Raw genomic sequence first — 20,602 nt, 5'->3', positions numbered from 1 at the left:
AATATATCTGCCAAAAAAAGTGAAAAGTCATTATTTGCCTTGAAAACATAATTAGTTCAGGAAAAGATCACAAAAACATTTTAGGTTGCCTATGCTGAAATTAAAACATTATTGCTCACAAAAAAAGACATCATTGATTGAACAAAGACAAAACAAATGACTTTGCAAGCTAAGCTAACGCTAGCGTCAGCCATCACATCAAGGAGGAGAATGCGGGCATAGTTGTGAGTCGTTGTGTTGTGTTGCGTCCATTCAGGCCACGCTGCTGCTGCGGACCCGCTGCATGGAAAGTAGTTCGGCCTTTTGTTCCACTGACTACCATTCAGAGGCCTCGTCCCGCAGCTGCCTTGCTCCGCTATCGGCGGGACACAACTCCGTCACAAAAAAAAAAACCTTTTGAGGCTGAAAAATTGGCTTAAGGCGCGTTAAGCGTAACGTACGTTTACCTTGACGGTTACCACAATGGCTGCCGCGCCTTGACGTACACTGTGACCACACGGGCTGACACACGACCTGCCGCCATTCATCTGGTTTAAGCAGCTATGATGGATAGACAGCTGACACGGAGACAGACAGACAGACAGACTAATGTGCTATTCAGATACAGTGAATTATTGTTATTGGCAGGGGACACATTCCAGAGCCACCTGCAATAGCTGAAACTCCACCACCATACAAAAAAATAATAATTTTGTTTCACTCCTAGTACACGCTTTAAACACATTTAACACACAGTACTCCATGCCTGTTCTGACTATCTTGCTCGCTCAGCTCTCCATATAAGAGGCAAGAGGTTTATTTGTTACTCTCCGTTTACTGTAGGCGATAAGGAAAAAATCCATCATGAAATGGGCTATTTTATATCGCAATAACGATATACAGTAGACCCCCACATCCTCATGGTTCAGCACCCGTATATTCACCTATTCGCAGATTCCCACCCGACCCCCAAACCCAATTTTTACAAAAGGAAATTCCAATTTACTTTAAATTTTTGTAATTTGTTTTCTTTTTGGCGGCATAGTGGGCAACTTGTTAGTACATCGGCGTCACAGTTCTGAGGACCTGGTTTCAAATCCGGCCTTGCCTGTGTGGAGTTTGCATGTTCTCCCCGTGCCAGCGTGGGTTTTCTCTGGGTACTCCAGTTTCCTCCCACATTCCAAAAACATGCATGGTAAAGCAAAGCACATGTATTTATATAGTGCATTTCATACACAAGGTAACTCAATGTGCTTTACATGATTAAAAGCATTTTAAACAAAGAAAAAAACCCTGCTTATAAACATTTAAAACAGAGAAAAAATAAAAATACAATTAAAACAGCTTACAGGGCAAGAAATATCATTTAAAAGTGGAAATTGTGGACTTAAAAACATGCACACTTGCAGCTGATGTCACTTCTGTTGGCAACTTATTTCATTTGTGTGCAGCATAATAGCTAAATGCTGCTTCACCATGTTTGCTTTGGACTCCACTCCACTATTTGACCTGAGTCTGTCGATCTCAGAGCCCTACTGGGTTTATATACCATTAGCATTTCATTCATGTATTCAGGACCTAAACCGTTTAGTGATTTATAGACCAGTAGCATAACTTTAACGTATATTATAAAGCTGACTGGAAACCAGTGTAAAGACTTTAGAACTGGAGAAATATGCTCTGACCTGTTTGTTCTGGTCAGAACCCGAGCTGCAGCATTCTGAATGAGCTGCAGCTGTTTCATGCTCTTTTTAGGGAGTCCAGTCAGAAGACAGTTACAATAGTCAAGTCTACTTGAGATAAAAGCATGGATGAGCTTCTCCTGGTCTGCTTGACACATGCAAGCCTTCACTCTGCATATGTTCTTCAGATGGTAGAAGGCAGTTTTAGTAATTGATTTGATATGGCTGTTGAAAGTCAGGTCGGACTCTATCAGAACACCAAGGTTTCGGACTTGGTCTTTGGTTTTTAAAGCGAGTGACTCCAGGTATTTACTAACAGCAATCCTCTTTTCTTTATTGCCAAAAACAATTATCTCAGTTTTGCTGTGGTTTAATTGAAGAAAATTTTGTCTCATCCAGTTATCTGTTTTAGACAGCGACAGAACACCTCAATTGAACTGTAGTCATCTGGACACACTGCTAGCTATAACTGTGCGTCATCTGCATAGCTATGTCAACATTAAAGTTCAACATTAGTCAACATTAGAGTTCTGAAGAATTTGACCCAAGTGTAAGGTTAATTGAAGACTCAAAATTGAGTGAGTGCGAATGGTTGTTTGTTTATATGTGCCCTGCGATTGGCTGCCGACCAGTTCAGGGTGTACCCCGCCTCTAGCCCAAAGATAGCTGGGATAGGCTCCAGCACGACATGACATGAGGTGATGTCATAAGCATGTTTCTCCATATTAACTCATTCAACCCTCACACTTTGCTACTATTAGTATATACAGGAGCTGCCTGTCAATGGTAGTGAAGATGTTTTCAAAGTAGTCCGTAAGTGTGTCCTTTGAGCTTTGCAAATTAAAAAAATGGTTCCCTGAGTCATCATCAGCATTTTTTTAATCAAGGTACCTGAATCAAGGACTCAGTTCAGGCTTGCAACATACTCTGTAGAAATCTTTGCTTGAAAAATGGATAAATGACGATAGAAACGATAGAAGAGAAATGGCACACAATATATATCGCCCAGAAGTAGTTTACTGTAAAAGTCACAGAAAATTAAACATGGTTTATTCCAACATCGGAACACTCAAACAGACCATAACGAAAGTCTGTTAGCTTAATCCTAATATACATATAATGTGAAATACCGTAGATGGGCTAACAGAAATTAGCATGAATGTTATGATAATTCTAAACCTTCAAAAAACTGCTACATATACACACACAGGTAGCGGCAACACATACAAAAAGAGCATACAAAAATACTCACAGGCATATATTCTCTCTGTTCTGTGTGAACTAATACTGTAGCGTAGTTTTGGACCTACTCTGCTCCTCTTTTTTTGCTGTTAATTAAGCTGCATCTCTTCCACTAGAGCTCAGTGCTGCCCAGCATGTTGTGGCACAACATGGTACTACACTGAATACACGCGACTCTAAATTCGGACTTGCCCGTGTGCTGTAAAAACCCATAAGCGTTAGTGTTACTGTATAATGGTGAAACCACGTAAATGTATAATCACTAGTGATGTAACAGTTCGCCAAAAAACATGGTTCTGTGTGTACTGTACCCATTTACCATTTCCCTCTGAGGTCTCATGTGAGGCCATCTTGACTTGACCTCACATGAGTGAAATCAAAGTTGTTTACATGACGGGCAGCTCACTGTGCTCGCAGCCTGGGATTGTTTACCATGGCAACGCTGCATCACCATAGTAACCCGCCGCCTGCCACGCCGCGTGCGGGATACCTGATCTGTTTGTGTGTGTGTGTGTCTCTTGCCATCTTCATCAGCATCATCTGACACAAGATGGCTGCCACCGCAAAGTCTCCAAAATGGCTGCTGTTTTTGACAGTATATCCGGAAAATATTCACTTCACATTAATTTTCCCACATTTTGTTGTTACAGCCTTATTCCAAAATAGATTAAAAATGTGTTTTTTTCCTCAAAATTCTAAAAGTGCGTGTCTGTAAACTTTACTACTCTACAATGACAGAGTGTGACGTCGGCTAGTCACTAATGACGTGTTTTTGGCTTGTGGAGTTGGCAGAGCCACTTTTAACACAGCTGGCTATATTATTTTGAAGGCCTGACTTTATTGGCTACAGGATATTTACGCCAATGATTATAGTACTGTAGTCTACTGAAATAATGTTGATGACGTCAGCAGCGAATAGTCGACGTTGACTTTCATCACATTAGTGTTGACTTTTGTCATTGTGTAACCCTTGAGGCGTGCATGTGTGTGTATGTGTGTGTGTAAGGTCATTAACAGGGCGGGGTCATGGCCCTTAGGGAGAAGATTATAGCTATGAGATGGATATTATAATGGTGTTTTGTGTGTGTGTGTGTGTGTGTGTGTGTGTGCGTGCGTGCGTGCGTGTGTCTGCACGCATGCGTGCGCTCGTATTGATCACCGGTACTCTACTGGGATCCATAATGCGGTCTCTAAATCTGCCTCATGAGCCACCACACACACACACACACACACCCTAACCTTTGCTCGGTGCACAAGCCTGAGGGCACATATAGACGAACAAGCATTCACACCTAGAGACAATTTAGTCATTAATGAAGCTAACATGAATGTTTTGGGAATGTGGAAGGAAGCCAGAGTACTCCTGCAAATATGCTAACACCACACAGGAAGGCCAGAGTCTAAAATAATGAGTATAAAATCTTTATTATTATTTGATTTGTCTTAAATGAAAATCCAGTAATTGGTTTGAGCTTCCTTGTATTTACGCTCTGCTTGCCTGTACCAACATGGCCGCCACTCATGCGCACGCTAACAGTTTTAGTGTAGAGTTTCAAAGGAATCAAAGATATCATCACGTGTATGATATTTGGAGGGGGAAAGCTTTGTGTTTCCATGACAACATGCACCCGCTATCATTCATGTGTGTGTGTGCATGTGTGTAGGTTTGAGTGGCCGTCCCAGGTGTGTGAAGGTGTTCATCAACCCCAGCAGTCACAAGAAGGAGGCAGTTCATATCTACAGAGAGCACGTGGCCCCCCTCTTCAAGATGGCCGACGTCCGTACCGACATCACCTGGTCAGTGCGTGTGTGTGTGTGTGTGTGTGTGTGTGTGTGTGTGTGTGTGTGTGCAGGTCCATAGGTCAGAGTTAATGGCAGTCTCTGGTTGCTCGGTAACCCGATACAGTGGGTGGAGCGTCTCGTCCATCTGTTGTAATAGTCTTTTCTTTCATATTCCTTCCATCATCATCTTTCCTTTTCTTATCTCCTGCATCCTTTCCTTGACTTACTTTTCCTCTTCCATCCATCATCTTTTTTGCTTCTTTTCTTCTCCATCCTTATCTCCTCCAGTCTTTCCTTTCCTGATTTAGAATACCCCCTACTTACTTCCTTCGTCTTTTCATCCTTTCTTTGCTTCTCTCCTTCATACTTCCTTTTTTCCCCTCCTAAGTCCTTTGGTTATCCCTTCTCATCATCTCCTCCATCCTTTTCCTCTTCTCATTTATCCTCTCCTCTGTACAGTGGTACCTAGTGTATGAATGAGCAGACTTGCGAGTTTTTTTTAGATACGAGCAGTTGTTCGGACAATCTTTTTTGCTTTGACTCACGAGCACATACTTGAGATACGAGCGCTCTATGGTGGCAGCAAAATCAACTCACTTCACAATAAGCAGCGGTTTGGCAGATAGTGAACCATTGTTCAAAATAGAGGCTTCAAGCCATTTATTGTTACTCCCAGTTGAAATTGACTGTCGAATTAAACAAAACGAAGAGAACGTGTAGTTATAACAGCCAAATAATTGCCTTAAAAATGCCCATTAGCATAGATAGTTGTGGTGTTTTAACCCTTTAAGCAACAGATATTTGAACACAAACGTAAGAGAAACAATTCAACAATAATCACAGGGATATATTTTTTATCCTCTGCGAAAAATGACCAACATTGTTGCATCTTGCTAAGTCACTAAATGTGTGATGAGACGTGTTGTTCCGCTCCCCGGTGGCCAAGGCGTGCACACCAGAAGGAGCAGCAGAATGAATTGAATTCATGCATTATCATGATGCACAAAGTGCTTAATTCTTTCCCTAGTACTGTTTTCCTGATTAAAAAGCGGGAGGCCGGAACGGATGATTTGCACGACAATTAATTTCAGTACGGAAAGATGATTTGAGACGCAAATGTTTTGAGTTACAACCGTGGTCATTGAACAAATTAAGCTTGTATCTTGAGGCACTCCTGTTGTTTCCTTTTCCTCTTCTCCAACATTTAATTTCCTTCACCTTCTTCCTTTTTCTCTTCTCCTCCATTCTTTGCGTGACCTATTTACTTTCTCTCTTCACTCCATCATCTACTTTTCCAATTTTTCTTCTTTTCTTTTTCTATTCTCCATTGTCTCCTTTCCTTTACCCACTTCGCTTTCCTCATCCTTCCATTAGTTCCCTTTCTCATCTCCTCTGTCCGCTCTTCTCTCCTTACATTAGTTCATTCCCTCACTTCGTCCATCCTTTGCTTTCTTCCACCACTCATCCCTTCCTGTACCAACTTCCTTTTCCTCTTCCCTCCATCATTTCCCTTTTCCTCTCATCTATCCCCTATTATGTCTTAACAATCATTTCCTTTATCATTCTCCATCTTTTCCTGGCCTTCTCTCTTCTCTTCTATCCTCCCCTCACATCTTGTCCTTGACTTCCTCTCCTCCACTGTCCCTCTTCCTCTCCTTTTTCTCTATTCCTCCTCCTCCTTTTCAACAGATGGCAATGTATCTGTTGTCACACTTTTTTTGGAACACTGTGTTCACTTTCTGTCTTTCCATCTGTCTCTGTCTCACCCTGTGTGACCTACCTGTCTGCCTGTCTGGCCACCTGTCTGTCTGTCCTTGCTCGCTTGTGTGTGTGTGTGTGTGTGTGTGTGTGTTTGTGCAGTGACAGAGAGGAGGGGACACGCCCTGTCAGTGATGAAGGAGCTCAAACTGGAGGACTTTGATGGGTCAGTTATTTATTTATTTAGTTATTAATTTTATTTTATGTCTCAGAATGTTCCTCTTCACTTCCTATGACATCATCACCTCACAAAACATTTCAAGCAATAGTTTGAGATGAAGAAGAGGTGGCATAACATGCAGTCGGGAAGTGTGTGTGCGTGTGTAATCTGCTTTCCGAGGTTTATAGTGCCTAGAGTAGATTATTTGAGCATTGCCAAGATATCTGATTAGCGTGTGTGCATGTGTACGTGTATGTGAGAGGCTTAAGTGGAACCTTACATTGACCAATTAGGCGTGCCAAACGTGATGCAGGAAATCCCGTCGACAGGAGGAGGAAGGGTAATTTACAGTGGTTAAAATGCTAACATGCTAAAAGTCGGTATGCTGTGGTGACATTAACCAAAACAGTAAGTCGTGTACGGAAAACGGAAATGTCTTGAGTGAGCCGAATAGTTTGAAGTTGGAATGGATTGAATCAGTTGAGAAATGTGGAAGGAGGAAGTAAATATGTAAAATATGTACAGTTGTGTGTTCAATTTGTCATTGAAAATGCAGATTATCGAATTTGGGAAATATGAAAAATAGTTATGCGTCTATCCTGAGTAATCTGAACACTTTGAAGTCGGAATCGTGTGAGTCTGTTGATAAATGTGGAAGGAGGAGGTAAATACGTCAAATTGATTGTTATTGATTTTGGGTGTGATGTCATCAGAAATGCGAAAACCTAAAAAAATTACAAGATTTTTGGCAAGTGAAAAATGATTCTCAATTTTTCCTGAATGAGCGCAACAGTTTGAAGTTGGAATGGTTTGGAACGGTTGATATAATATCCATGTTTCCAATCTATGAATCCATGTTTATCTGTAAAACACTCATTGGCAAGAGCCCACCCTATCTTGGCTCACCATACATACCACCACCCGCACGCTCCGTTCCAGCAGTTTTATTAACCTCTGTTTTCCCGAAGTCCACACTACTTTGGTCGATCTTCTTTTCAATTTTCTGCCCCAAACGACTGGAACACTCTGTAACAAAGAGTAAAACTCACCTCATTCATCCCAATATAATTGTTTAAAAAGTAAGTTTTAGGGATATTGTACATGATCACTTAACCTGGTTTTAGCCTGTTTAGAACCTTTTATTCACCATGTGCTACAATGTAATGTAATCTGTTTTGTAACTTTGTAACCACTGTATATCACACTGCACAGTTTGTTTTATACAGTATGTATTTGTATTTGCTTTTATTTTGCTTTGTTTTACTCTGTTGTCTGCAGCCAGGTCAGCATTGCAAACGACAATCTCTTCTCAATTGCCTTACCTAATAAATAAAGGTTAAAGTAATTTGTAAAACATGGGAAGGATGTGTTACATTTGGAAAATGTCACCATTCATTTCGAAGGAAATTATTTTCATGTAAAATGTGGAATTGTTCGGAAAGAGGGAATTTGGGGAATGTGCTCGTCAGCATTCACACTGTAATATATTACAGTATATATAAGTGTGTGCGCGTGTGTGTGTGTGGTGTGTGTGTGTGTGTGTGTATCAGGGTGGTGTGCGTGGGTGGCGACGGTTCCGTGGCAGAACTTTGCCATGCTCTGGTTCTACGAGCCCAACTGGACGCCAACTCTCCCAACATTCCCGTGAGAGCATCGCTTCCTCTGGGAATCATCCCGGCAGGTGGGCCCCCTCCCTTCCTAGATCCACATTATACTAGACATTATCACTCTCTTTGGACATGATTTTTTTTTTCTTTTTATTAACGATTATTAATTTTCTTGAAAGGTTCTACGGATGTGGTTTCATGTTCTGTTCATGGAGTCAGAGATCCAGTCACTGCTGCCATACACATCATCCTTGGTACATTCTACTTATTTTACTCGTTCTATTAGTTCAATTGGTTGCACTTTTTCTACTGGTTTGACTGGTTCTGTTGGCTTTAATACTTCTTTTGGTTCTATTGCTTCTATTGGCGCTATTGGTTCTGCTGGCTGTAGGTCGTTATTGGTTCTGTTGAGTCTGTTCACTCCAGGTTGTTGGTACAATTGGTTTTAAGTTGTTGTTTATAATTGTTCTATCAGTATTATTGGTTCGATTGGCTCTAGGTAGCTAGGTTAACTGTTTGGTTTGGTAGTATTGGTTCTATTAATTTTAGGTTGGTGTTTCGGCCTTCTGGTCTACTGGTACTAGGTTGTTAGTTCTTCTGGTTGTATACCATCTTTTGGTTCTAAATACTTTGTTTTACTGGTACTTTGTTGGTTTAATTGTCTGTTGGTTGTATGTTCTATAGGTTCCAGGTCTTTGGTCTATTGTGCCAAAGTATTTGGTATTATTGGGTCTAGGTCATTAGTTCTATTGGTCCTTAATTATTTTGACTACTTGTATTGGTTCTAGGTTGTTTATTAGATAGGTTCGAAGTGGTTAGTTTTATTGGTTCCATTGGTACGAGTTGGGTTCTCGCGTGTTAGCTGTACTCTGCTATTGGGACGATGTCATTGTTTCTATCAATTGTCGGTCATTAGGGTTCTTGTTCTGTTGGATCTAGCTTGTTGGTTCTACTAGTTCTAGTTTGTTGGTTCCATTTGGTCTTGTTTATTGGTTCTATTTTGTTAGTTCTACTGGTTCTATTGGTTCAACTGTGGTGGTAGCTTGTTGGTTCGGTTCTACTTTTTCTATTGGTTCTAAATCAATTGTTGTATTGGTTGTATGTTAGGAATATTTTTTATTGAGAAGGAGCCAATGAGTTTGTTGTGTTTTGATAACGCCGTGACATGATTGGCTGCAGTCAGAGTGAAGCTGACAAGGTGGGTGGTGGTTGAGGGGGCTGGTCGGACAGATGTCTCATAGCAGGATCACTTTCACCTCAAATCACAGCTTTACTTATGTGCTCTGGCTGCCCCCTGCCTCCCCGATGCCCAATCAGGACAGGTCGTTGTGTTTGAATGCCGGGACGTGACAGATGGCAGTAATGATACGAATTAGTACACAATGGAGAACAGGAAGTGATGACTACAGGTGTGTACATACCTCAGGCTGTTGCCATGGTCGGTATTGATTATTATTGGGGCTGGACAAACTTTTGTGCGCCAGGGACACATTTGATTTTTAAAATGGACAGATGGGCCAACTCATTCATAGATGAGGAAAATTGAAAACAGTGAAAATTTGTATGGAAAATACTTTCTTTTGAAATAATTCATTCTCAAGTTGAAATGGTGTTATTTATATGTAACTTACTTGTAGTTAATTAACCAATCAGTTAATAAAATAATCAAAAACATTGATTGTATGTTTAAATTCGTTTACTAATTATTTTATTCAAGCTAACCGTTTATTTCATCAAAATAATTAAAACATTTTTAATTTAATTACATTTTTTCAACTGATACCACATAAAAATGTATTTCAAATTATTTTATAGATCCCCAAGCTACTGGTCATAGACCTCTGGGGGTCCAGGGACTCCTTTTTGAGAACCACTATTACCGACAAGCAGTAGATTGTGTTTTGGGTCCTTTTGGGATCACTGGACCATATTTGCTAACTTTTGATTGATTTTGACTGGTGGGTTAAGCGTCGCCAACATCGGCGGCCACCTCTGATTGGCCGTGTTGTTGTCTCAGGTCACGTGCAGCACGTGGACATGTGCAGTTTCTGGTCGCTCGGTCAGCTGCTACGCTTCGGCTTTTCCGCCATGTTTGGCTTCGGCGGACGCAGCCTTGCTCGGGCCGAGAAGAAGCGGTGGATGCCGTCGTCACGGCGGCGTGGGTACGCGCTGGTCAAGACCCTGGCCAGATTGAGGTAAAACACACACAAGTTATCAAATAACAGAGAGCACCCCTATGGCTGTGTTTAAGTGTGAGTGTTTGTGTATCGTTAATGCAGACCAGAAGACTGTCAGCTGTCTTTTCGAACAAGCCACGTCAAGGACCAGTGAGATACACACATACATATACAAGCATGCATACACACATTGTATCTAAAGTGTTGAATGTCTTTGTCAGGGACCGGGATGATGAACAAGATGGTGACTCAGGTGATCACTCAAAACAAGTTCTGCTGGTTGTACTGTAAAATGGGCTAAAAAAAAAAAAAAAAAAGTCTAAAAAAATAATTTGATTTAAGTCTTACATTTAATCAAAATGGTCTTAAATACATCACAATGACTTTAAAAAAGTCTTCAATTCAATTAAAATTTACTGAAGTTCGTTGTAAATAAATCAGTGTGCTTACAAACTCTTAAATGTGATCAAAATGTTATTGAAATGCCGTAAATGTCATAACATTTGTCTGAAAGTCTTAAAATTCACCAAAGTGGTCTTTAATCGATTAAAGTGGCTTTAAAGTCTTCAATTTCATCAAAACGGTCTAAAAAGTCTTATTGATCAAAATGGCCGAAAGTCTTTAATTTTACAATTGATCCCAGTGTTCCTAATCAGAATCAGAATCAGAATCATCTTTATTTGCCAAGTATGTCCAAAACACACAAGGAATTTGTCTCCGGTAGTTGGAGCCGCTCTAGTACAACAAACAGTCAATTTACAGAACACTTTGGGGACATAAAGACATTGACAAAAAACAATTGTGCAAAAAGATGCAGAGTCCTCTAGCACTTAGAGCAGTTCGAACGACTAATATTGCAATAGTCCGGTGCAATGACCATTGTGCAAAGGGCGCTGAGACTTCAAGGAGTGTATGCGGTTTAAAGTGACGAGTAGTGCGATCATCTGGGACAATGTCGGTTGTGCAAATGTTACAGATACTCCTCAAAATACTCTTAACTCAATCGTAGTGGCTTTAAAAGGTCTTCAGTTTGATGAAAACGGTCTTAAAGGCCTTAAATTAATCAAAATGGCCTTATTAATTTGATCCAAAAGTCATGAAGTATTATTAAAATGTATTAAATTGATCAGCGGTGAGTGCGAATGGTTGTTTGTTTTGTTTCTATGTGCGCTGCGATTGGCTGGCGACCAGTTCAGGGTGTACCCCGCCTTTCGCCAGAAGTTTGCTGGGATAGGCTCCAGCACGCCCGCGACCCTAGTGAGGAGAAGCGGAACGGAAGATGAATGAATGAATTACATTGATCAACGTGGCTTTAACCAGTCTTCAATTCAATCAAAATTATCGAAAAATGTCATATATTTGTTAAATTATTCTAAGTGGATCAAAGTTTACTTAAAAAGTCTTGATTAAAATGGTGGAAAAAAAGTCTTGAGTGGGATTAAATGGTTTAAAAAATCTTACATTCCATTAAGTTCTCTAAAATTGATGAAAGTGGCCCTTAAAACGGTTCATGATTTTACAACCCCAATTCCAATGAAGTTGGGACATTGTGTTAAACATAAATAAAAACAGAATACAATGATTTCCAAATCATGTTCAACCAATATTTAATTGAATACACTACAAAGACAAGATATTTAATGTTCAAACTGATCAACTTGATTGTTTTTAGCAAATAATCATTAACTTAGAATTTTATGGCTGCAACACGTTCCAAAAAAGCTGGGACAGGTGGCAAAAAAGACTGAGAAAGTTGAGGAGTGCTCATCAAACACCTGTTTGGAACATCCCACAGGTGAACAGGCTAATTGGGAACAGGTGGGTGCCGTGATTGGGTATAAAAGGAGCTTCCCTGAATTGCTCAGTCATTCACAAGCAAAGATGGGGCGAGGTTCACCTCTTTGTGAACAAGTGCGTAAGAAAATAGTCGAACAGTTTAAGGACAATGTTCCTCAATGTACAATTGCAAGGAATTTAGGGATTTCATCATCTACAATCCATCATATCATCAAAAGGTTCAGAGAATCTGGAGAAATCACTGCATGTAAGCGGCAAGGCCGAAAACCAACATCGAATGCCCGTGACCTTCGATCCCTCAGGCGGCACCGCATCAAAAACCGACATCAATGTGTAAAGGATATCACCACATGGGCTCAGGAACACTTCCGAAAACCAATGTCGGTAAATACAGTTCGGCGCTACATCCGTAAGTGCAACTTGAAACTCTACGATGCAAAGCAAAAGCCGTTTATCGACAACACCCAGAAATGCCGCTGAACTGGTTGCCAGCCAATCGCAGGGCACATATAAACAATATTTGTTTGAAATTGATGAAAGTGGTCCTAAAAAGTGTTAAATTTGATCAAAGTTCTCTTAAAAAGTCTTACATTTACAAGACCTACACGGTTGTGTGCTTTGTGTTTGTGCTGACGTCGGGTGCGTGTGTGTTTGTTTTCTGTGTGTGCAGAGGGGGTGGAGTCATGGACCACCAATGAGGGCTTGTATCTGAGCATCAGCGTCATGGCCATCCCCTGTCTTAGTCCTCACGCTCCCCGAGGACTGGCCCCCGACACCAAGTATGAATGAAATGCACACACTCACAGGAACAGGTTGACGTTTTCGGTCACAGGTACTGTTTAGTGCTATTTTTACAGGTACAGGTGCAAGGTATACATGTTGTATATACGTACAGTTACAATTGTATTTAACGCTACAAATAAACTCGCAGGTGCAGTACAATGAAAGACAGGAACAGCTACAATGTATGCATGCAGTATAATACTTATGTATGGGTAAAGATACAGGTTCTTAGTAAATTGGTATAGAGTTTCAGATACCTAGATGAATGGCTACATTTATATACATTTTCATCTAAGATACAGTTCACAGATCAAGGTACTGTATACAGTTACACAGCAGTTACAACTAAAGATACAGGAAGAATTAAATGTACAGTAAGTACAGGTACAAAGTATAGTCTAGTATAGTATAGTCCTGCTCACCATTATTGGCACCCATAAAGGTAAGTACTAAATGGAGAATATCTCTTGAAGAAAATGAATCAAGTAAACAACATTTTTCTCGAGAGAACTTAGCGCAAATGATAAACAACATTTTATAGACAGATGAAACAAAACTACAGTATGTTTACAAGTGGGGCAATGAAGCCTTTAAGGAAAAGAACACCCTGCCAACAGTCCAGCACGGTGGACCAGCCATAATGCTGTGTGGCTGCTTTGGTGCACCTGATACTGGAGGCCTTGACTGTATCACAGGCCTCATGAAATCAGAAAATTATCAAGAGATTTTAGAGCAAAATGTCTTACCCAGTGTAGAAAAACTCGGTTTGAGGCGAAATCATGGGTCCTCCAGCAGGACAAAGACACAAAGTACACATCCAAAAGCCCACGGCAATGGTTGAAAAGGGGAAAAATCGACTGTTCTAAAATGACCAGCAATGAGTCCTAAGCTCAATCCAATTGAAAATCTTTGGGGGGGAAGCTGAAATCTGCCATTTGGGAAAAGATTCCTGCAAATGTTCAAGAGCATGAACAAACTTCAAAGGAAGTGTGGGAGAAAATAAAGTAAATAACTATTTACTTTGTTAAATTACTTTGGACTTCCAATTAAGAGATCCTGATAATATAAGTTTGGTACATTTCCATTTATTTCTGAAGATTAAGGGGTGCCAATAATGGTGAGCAAAACTGTATGTGTCGTATACGAATATACAGTAGCAGGTGCACTTATATCTTATTGTCAGAAACAGTTACAGATTCGAGTTGTTTTTAAGAAAAACAAAAAACAAAGGAACAGGTACAGGTCCTGTTAAAGATACATGTACTGGGCGGGTAGTATACCAGTGCACGGTTGTTTCAGATAGATAGAACAGAATGATTCATGATACAGGCACAGTACACATTTGTAGGTTCAGTTAACAGTGAAAAATGCTGATGTGGTTAAAACAGTCAAAGTAGTAGTAACAAGTACAAGTACCATGTTGAGAAAACGTTGCTCTAGACGCTCTCACGAGTGTGTTCATGTTCGACTTTCTTCACTTTTGTACTTTTATGATTGCTGACCGTGTTCTCCTACTTCCTGTTCTGGCTGTAGGCTGAGCAATGGAAGTGCAGCATTGATCGCCGTGGGGCACACGTCCAGATCAGAGTTCGTCAAACACCTGAAGAGGTACAGCTCCTCCACTGGACAGGTGAGTGTCACTTCTTGAGTACGACGTGTCACTGTTGACCTGGTCTTCTTTAAAGCTTCCACTAACGAGCCCGTCAGGGAGCAGATTAGCCTGCTTCTGCACACTAACCCACTTTCTAAATATACTGGCTAAATATACTGTCTGTGTGCTCTTGACCACACTGTTTACTCCCTGACCCACTTCCTGCTTCCTGGCAGGTCAACAACAACATGGGCGTAACCTGGTTAACAAATTACGACAGGACCGATGGAAAAGAATATACGTCGTATTTCCACTTTGGACTTAAAAGTACATCGTCTTTTGGCTTTTATAACCTTGTGATGGCGGTTGACTGTCATGGTTCTCATCATCATTTCTCAAAAATACTGCCAAAATGTCAAAGATTTGTCTTGGTAGCCATGTGGTAATCCTCAAGGCTCCTCTGTGGTCCCCTTGTAGGTGGTTGAATGTTTGCCAATGACACTCAATTCCTCTGTCAATCATGCTGTAACTTCAAAAAAGAAAAGATGCTTATAGATAATTCAAATCACGATTAATATGTACATTTATTTTTTAAAGTCTTACGTGTGATCAAAGTGGTTTTAAATGTATTAAAAGGCCTTAAAAAACATATTGGATTTAATCAGAAAAATCTAATAATCTTATAATCGTTGTCATGAATTTTTATTAAATGTGATTGTGATTAAAGTGGTCTTAAATTAATCAAACTCGCCACAAAAAGTCTTGAATTTGATCAAAAAGTCTTAAATGTGATCAAAGCGGTCTCAGAAACTCTCAAATGTGATCTAAGTTGTCTTCAAATGGCTTATATTTTGTCAAGTGGTCTTAAAACGTCTAAGATTTGATTAGTGGTCTTAAATAGATCACAGTGGCCTTATAAGTGTGAAATAACGTGAAAATAAAGTCTTGCATTTGATCAAAATGGCCTGAAGGTTATTAGATTTGATTTAATGGAAATGTAAAAGGTCTTAAGTGTGACTTTAAAAGTACATAATTTGATCTTAAAAAGTGCGTATTTGTTAACGTTACAAAAGGATAAATCTCATATTGTAGCTTGCATGTACACTTTGTTGTGTGTTGATCTCTGCTGCTCCCTGTTGGCGCTTTACGTAACTACAGGTGGGAAAGTAAATAGAAAGTGGCTGCTGCACATCTACAAGTCTTATTATTGTTGTTCTAGAAAATGGTCATACAGTTTTTATTACATAAAGAAAACCCAATGGCTTTACTAAGTCGCAAATACATAAATAAATGGCCATTAAGTACAATTTTGTGCTCAAAATGCTGACCTTTAGCATTTACACATAACTTCCAAATCCCAAAGACATGCGTGGTAGGTTAATTGACGACTCTAAATTGCCCGTAGGCAATTTGTGAATGTGAGTGCGAATGGTTGTTTGTTTATGTGTGCCCTGCGATTGGCTGGCAACCAGTTCAGGGTGTACCCCACCTCCCGCCTGAAGACAGCTGGGTTAGGCTTCAGCACGCCCGCGACCCCTGTGTGGATAAGCGGCTCAGAAAATGGATGGATGGATGTAGTCTAGGGATGCTAGTTTGACACCTTCACACATGCACGTAGGCACGCACACATACACACTCACAGGCTTTGGTTTGTGTCCAGTTGGACTTCTCCTTCGTGGAGACGCACGCCGTGACAGCGGTGAGGCTCCGCCCCCGTGGGCTGATTGGCTGCTCAGAGGACGAGAGCGAAGACGACTCCAAGGCCATACCCATCATCCAATCAGACTCTACCGCAAGCTTCCCCTGGAATATCGACGGAGAGCTGGTGCAGATCCCCAACGAAGTGCTCATCAGGTAAAAAAAAAAAAAAAAAAAAAGTTATTTAGTCATAATCATCATCATCATTTTTAAGTAGTATAAATACAATTAAAATAAAATACACTACTGTGGAATTTTTTGGTGTCACTTAAAAATGTCCTTATTTTTAAAAGACGATTTTTTTTTTCAATGAGGATAACATTAAATGAATGAGAAATACAGTGTAGATATTGTAAAGTTGGTAAAGAAAATAACAACAACAAAACAAAACAAGTGGTTGTGTTGTGTTCAGGGTGCACCCGGCACTCATCAGCTTGTACGGTGAGGACGTGGACGAGGCCGAGTCCCAAGCATCCTGCAGCTGCATCTGAGGATGGGCATCTGTCCCTTTAGGAGCTCTGTTTCCAAACACTCCCAAGTACTTCCTGTTGATCCAACATCAGCTTCTTTTTTTAATTCAAGTTTACATTTCTGCAGCACTTTAGCCAGCAAATTGAATCATCTTTTTCTATTGAATAGTTTTTTTTTTTTTTTTTTTTTTTAATTGAATCCGCTTTGGCAAGCAGTTTTAGCTTTAAAAGGGGATTTATGTATTTTCAAAAACTCACTTTTTGTCATATTTGGTAAAACAGTCATTATGACTTAACAATGGTACATGAAACATTTGAAAAATCTGCCATCTCTGGCCCCATATTGTGCATCTAATTTGATATCCAAAAAACAAGGAAAAATAACCAATCAGAGACTTAAGGTGTGACTCACGAGGTGTCAGTCATTGGTCACGCACTCGCAAGCATACTCATCGGCCTCACGTTGATCTGTTACATTGTTACCCCAGAAAAGACCTGCATGCGTAATGAAATGTTACTGTAAGACTTAAATATTGGTTTGAAGTTTTATTTTTTGTGAGGGCGCGGTGCTGTGGCCAAGGTGGGTGTGTGCGACAAACAATCAGAAGTCAGAATCATCTTTATTTGCCAAGTATGTCCAAAACACACAAGGAATTTGTCTCCGGTAGTTGGAGCCGCTCTAGTACAACAGACAGTCAAGTTACAGAACACTTTGGAGACATAAAGACATTGACAAAAAACAATTGTGCAAGAAGATGCAGAGTCCTCTAGCACTTAGAGCAGTTCGAACTGACTAATATTGCAATAGTCCGGTGCAATGACCATTGTGCAAAGGGCGCTGAGACTTCAAGGAGTGTATGCGGTTTAAAGTGACGAGTAGTGCGATCATCTGGGACAATGTCGGTTGTGCAAATGTTACAGATACTCCTCAATCAGTGTGCAAATGGAGCAGATGCTACTCTGGCATGAGTGGCCAGTATATGCAAATAGTGCAGCATGGTGAGACAACTACAGTGAGTGCACGAGTAATGTATGATTGGACCCACAGAAATGTGACAACAAACTCAAGTCAAAAAATTCCCAGCTTATTGTAATGGAATTATAGGTTAGGTGTTCAAGAAGTTGATCGCAAGAGGGAAGAAGCTGTTGGAATGTCTACTAGTTCTAGTTTGCGTTGATCGGTAGCGCCTACCTGAGGGAAGGAGCTGGAAGAGCCGGTGACCGGGGTGCAGACTGTCCGAGAGGATTTTGCACACCCTTGTCTTAGTTCTGGCAGCGTGCAAGTCCTCAATGGTGGGTAGGGGGGTACCGACAATCCTTTCAGCAGTTTTGATTGTCCGTTGCAGTCGGAGTTTGTCCTTTTTTGTAGCAGCACCAAACCAGACTGTGATAGGAAGAACACAGGACCGATTCGATGACCGCTGTGTAGAACTGTCTCAGCAGCTCCGGTGGCAGGCCGTGCTTTCTCAGAAGCCGCAGGAAGTACATCCTCTGCTGGGCCTTTTTGAGGACGGAGTTGATGTTGTTCGCCCACTTCAGGTCCTGAGAGATTGTAATTCCCAGGAACTTGAAGGTCTCGACGGTTGACACAAGGCAGCTGGACAACGTGAGGGGCAGCTGTGGCGAAGGATGCCTCCTGAAGTCCACGATCATCTCTACCGTCTTGAGCGTGTTCAGCTCCAGGTTGTGTCGCCCGCACCGCAGCTCCAGCCGCTCCGCTTCCTGTCGATATGCAGACTCGTCACCGTCCTCGATGAGGCCGATGACAGTGGTGTCATCTGCAAACTTCAGGAGCTTGACAGTCGGGTTCGCTGAGGTGCAGTCGTTCGTGTAGAGAGAGAAGAGCAGCGGAGAGAGGACACAACCTTGGGGCGCCCCAGTGCTGATGCTGCGTGTGGATGAGGTGGCCTCCCCCAGCCTGACCTGCTGTGTCCTGCCCGTCAGAAAGCTGTAAATCCACTGGCAGATGGCAGGTGAGACGCTGAGCTGGAGAAGCTTGGTTGAAAGGAGTTCAGGGATGATGGTGTTGAACGCTGAGCTGAAGTCCACGAACAGGATCCTCGCGTAGGTCCCTGCACTGTCGAGGTGTTCTAGGATGAAGTGCAGTCCCATGTTGACTGCATCATCCGCAGACCTGTTCGCTTGGTAGGCAAACTGCAGGGGGTCCAGCAGGGGACCTGTGACACTCTTGAGGTGGTCCAGCACGAGACGTTCAAAGGACTTCATGACCACAGATGTCAAAGCGACAGGCCTGTAGTCATTCAGACCAGAGATTGCAGGTTTCTTGGGGACTGGAATGATGGTGGAGCATTTGAAACAGGATGGAACTTTGCACATTTCCAAAGATCTGTTGAAGATCTGAGTGAAGACTGGAGCGAGCTGGTCCGCGCAGACTTAGAGGCAGGATGGGGACACATGGTCCGGGCCTGCCGCTTTGTTAATCTTCTGTTGTTTGAAGATGCGTCTCACATCCTGTTCATGGATGGTTAACGCAGAAGTCAGAGGTGTGGTTGTGGTCGCGGGTGCGGCCGGGTGGGTGTGTGGAGTGAAACTGTCCTTTTCAAATCTGCAATAGAAGGTATTCAAGTCGTTGGCTAGTGTGCTATTGTTCTCAGCTTGGGGGGATCGTCGCTTGTAATTAGTCAGCGATTGGAATGCACGCCAGACTGTTTTTGAGTCGTTCGCGCTAAACTGTTTTTCCAACTTTGCTGCATAGATCCTCTTTGCAATGTTAATTTCTTTAGTAAGCTGGTTTCTAGCTCGATTATACAGGGCCCTGTCCCCGCTCTGATATGCATCTTCCTTAGCTTGGCGAAGCTGCTTAAGTTTAGCAGTGAACCACGGCTTGTTGTCGTTGAATGTCCGAAATGATTTTGTTGGTACACAAACCTCTTCACAGAAACTGATATAGGATGTGACAGTGTCCGTATATTCATCCAGGCTACCAGCTGAATTTTCAAAGACATTCCAGTCTGTGCAGTCTAAACAGCTTTGAAGTTCCATCTTGGCTTCATTGGTCCACTTTTTGACTGTTTGCACTGTAGGCTTCGCACATTTAAGTTCTTGCCTGTACGTCGGTATTAAGTGAATTAAGCAGTGATCAGACGAGCCCAGGGCTGCACGAGGTATAGCACGGTATGCGTTTTTTACCGTAGTGTAGCAGTGGTCTAAAGTATTATTTTCCCTGGTAGGACAGTCGATGTGCTGCTTGTATTTAGGGAGTTCGTGATTGAGTTTAGCTTTGTTAAAGTCCCCGAGAATAATGAGGGGTGAGTCCGGGTGTTTTTTTTTCAATTTCGTTGACTTGTTCGGCGAGCGTTAGCAATGCGGCGTTCGTGTTAGCTTGCGGTGTAATATAGACTCCAGCCAGTATAAACGATGCAAACTCACGTGGGGAGTAGAATGGTTTACAGTTCAAAAACAGCGACTCCAAATGCGGGCTGGAGTGTGTGCTGAGCACCGTGACGTCCGTACACCATTTTTCGTTGATATGGAGGCATATCCCGCCGCCCTTCGTTTTTCCCGATGATTCCATGTCGCGGTCCGCTCGATGAATGTTGAAGCCGGGAAGCGTGACGGCGCCATCGGGTACGGCGTCGCAAACCCAGTTCTCCGTGAAGCACATGGCCGCGGAACGTCCGAAGTCTTTACTGGTCTTTAACAGAAGATGAAGCTCGTCCATTTTGTTGGGTAGGGAGCGTACATTCGCGAGGTGGATCGACGGGAACGCCAATCTGTGTCCTCTCTTGCGGAGTTCCACCTGAACGCCGGCTCGTTTACCTCTGTGGCGCCGCTTCCGCCTCCATGCGCCGAAAACCGCGGACGCCGCTCCGGTGAGTAACTCGGGGAAAAAACTGAGCGGATTTTCGAAAGTTG

The 20,602-nt window shown here is 41.9% G+C and overlaps 1 protein-coding gene across 1 annotated transcript in view; it reads left to right on the top strand.

Annotated features, from left to right (window-relative positions):
- The window catches only part of cerkl (ceramide kinase-like), a 31,607-nt gene extending 13,944 nt beyond the window's left edge, over positions 1-17,663 (top strand). Inside the window, exons 4-14 of the mRNA XM_061692546.1 lie at positions 4,568-4,708; positions 6,546-6,609; positions 8,154-8,284; positions 8,390-8,464; positions 10,228-10,405; positions 10,490-10,537; positions 10,609-10,640; positions 12,855-12,963; positions 14,501-14,597; positions 16,219-16,412; positions 16,669-17,663. Coding sequence (XP_061548530.1) covers positions 4,568-4,708; positions 6,546-6,609; positions 8,154-8,284; positions 8,390-8,464; positions 10,228-10,405; positions 10,490-10,537; positions 10,609-10,640; positions 12,855-12,963; positions 14,501-14,597; positions 16,219-16,412; positions 16,669-16,747 — 1,148 coding nt within the window. The 3' untranslated portion in view covers positions 16,748-17,663. The remainder of the gene's footprint in view (positions 1-4,567; positions 4,709-6,545; positions 6,610-8,153; positions 8,285-8,389; positions 8,465-10,227; positions 10,406-10,489; positions 10,538-10,608; positions 10,641-12,854; positions 12,964-14,500; positions 14,598-16,218; positions 16,413-16,668) is intronic.
- Positions 17,664-20,602: the final 2,939 nt, after the last annotated feature.

The sequence above is a fragment of the Phycodurus eques genome, chromosome 12 (assembly GCF_024500275.1).
Source record: "Phycodurus eques isolate BA_2022a chromosome 12, UOR_Pequ_1.1, whole genome shotgun sequence".
Classification (NCBI taxonomy): domain Eukaryota; kingdom Metazoa; phylum Chordata; class Actinopteri; order Syngnathiformes; family Syngnathidae; genus Phycodurus; species Phycodurus eques.
This window is presented reverse-complemented; position numbering and strand designations above follow the sequence as displayed.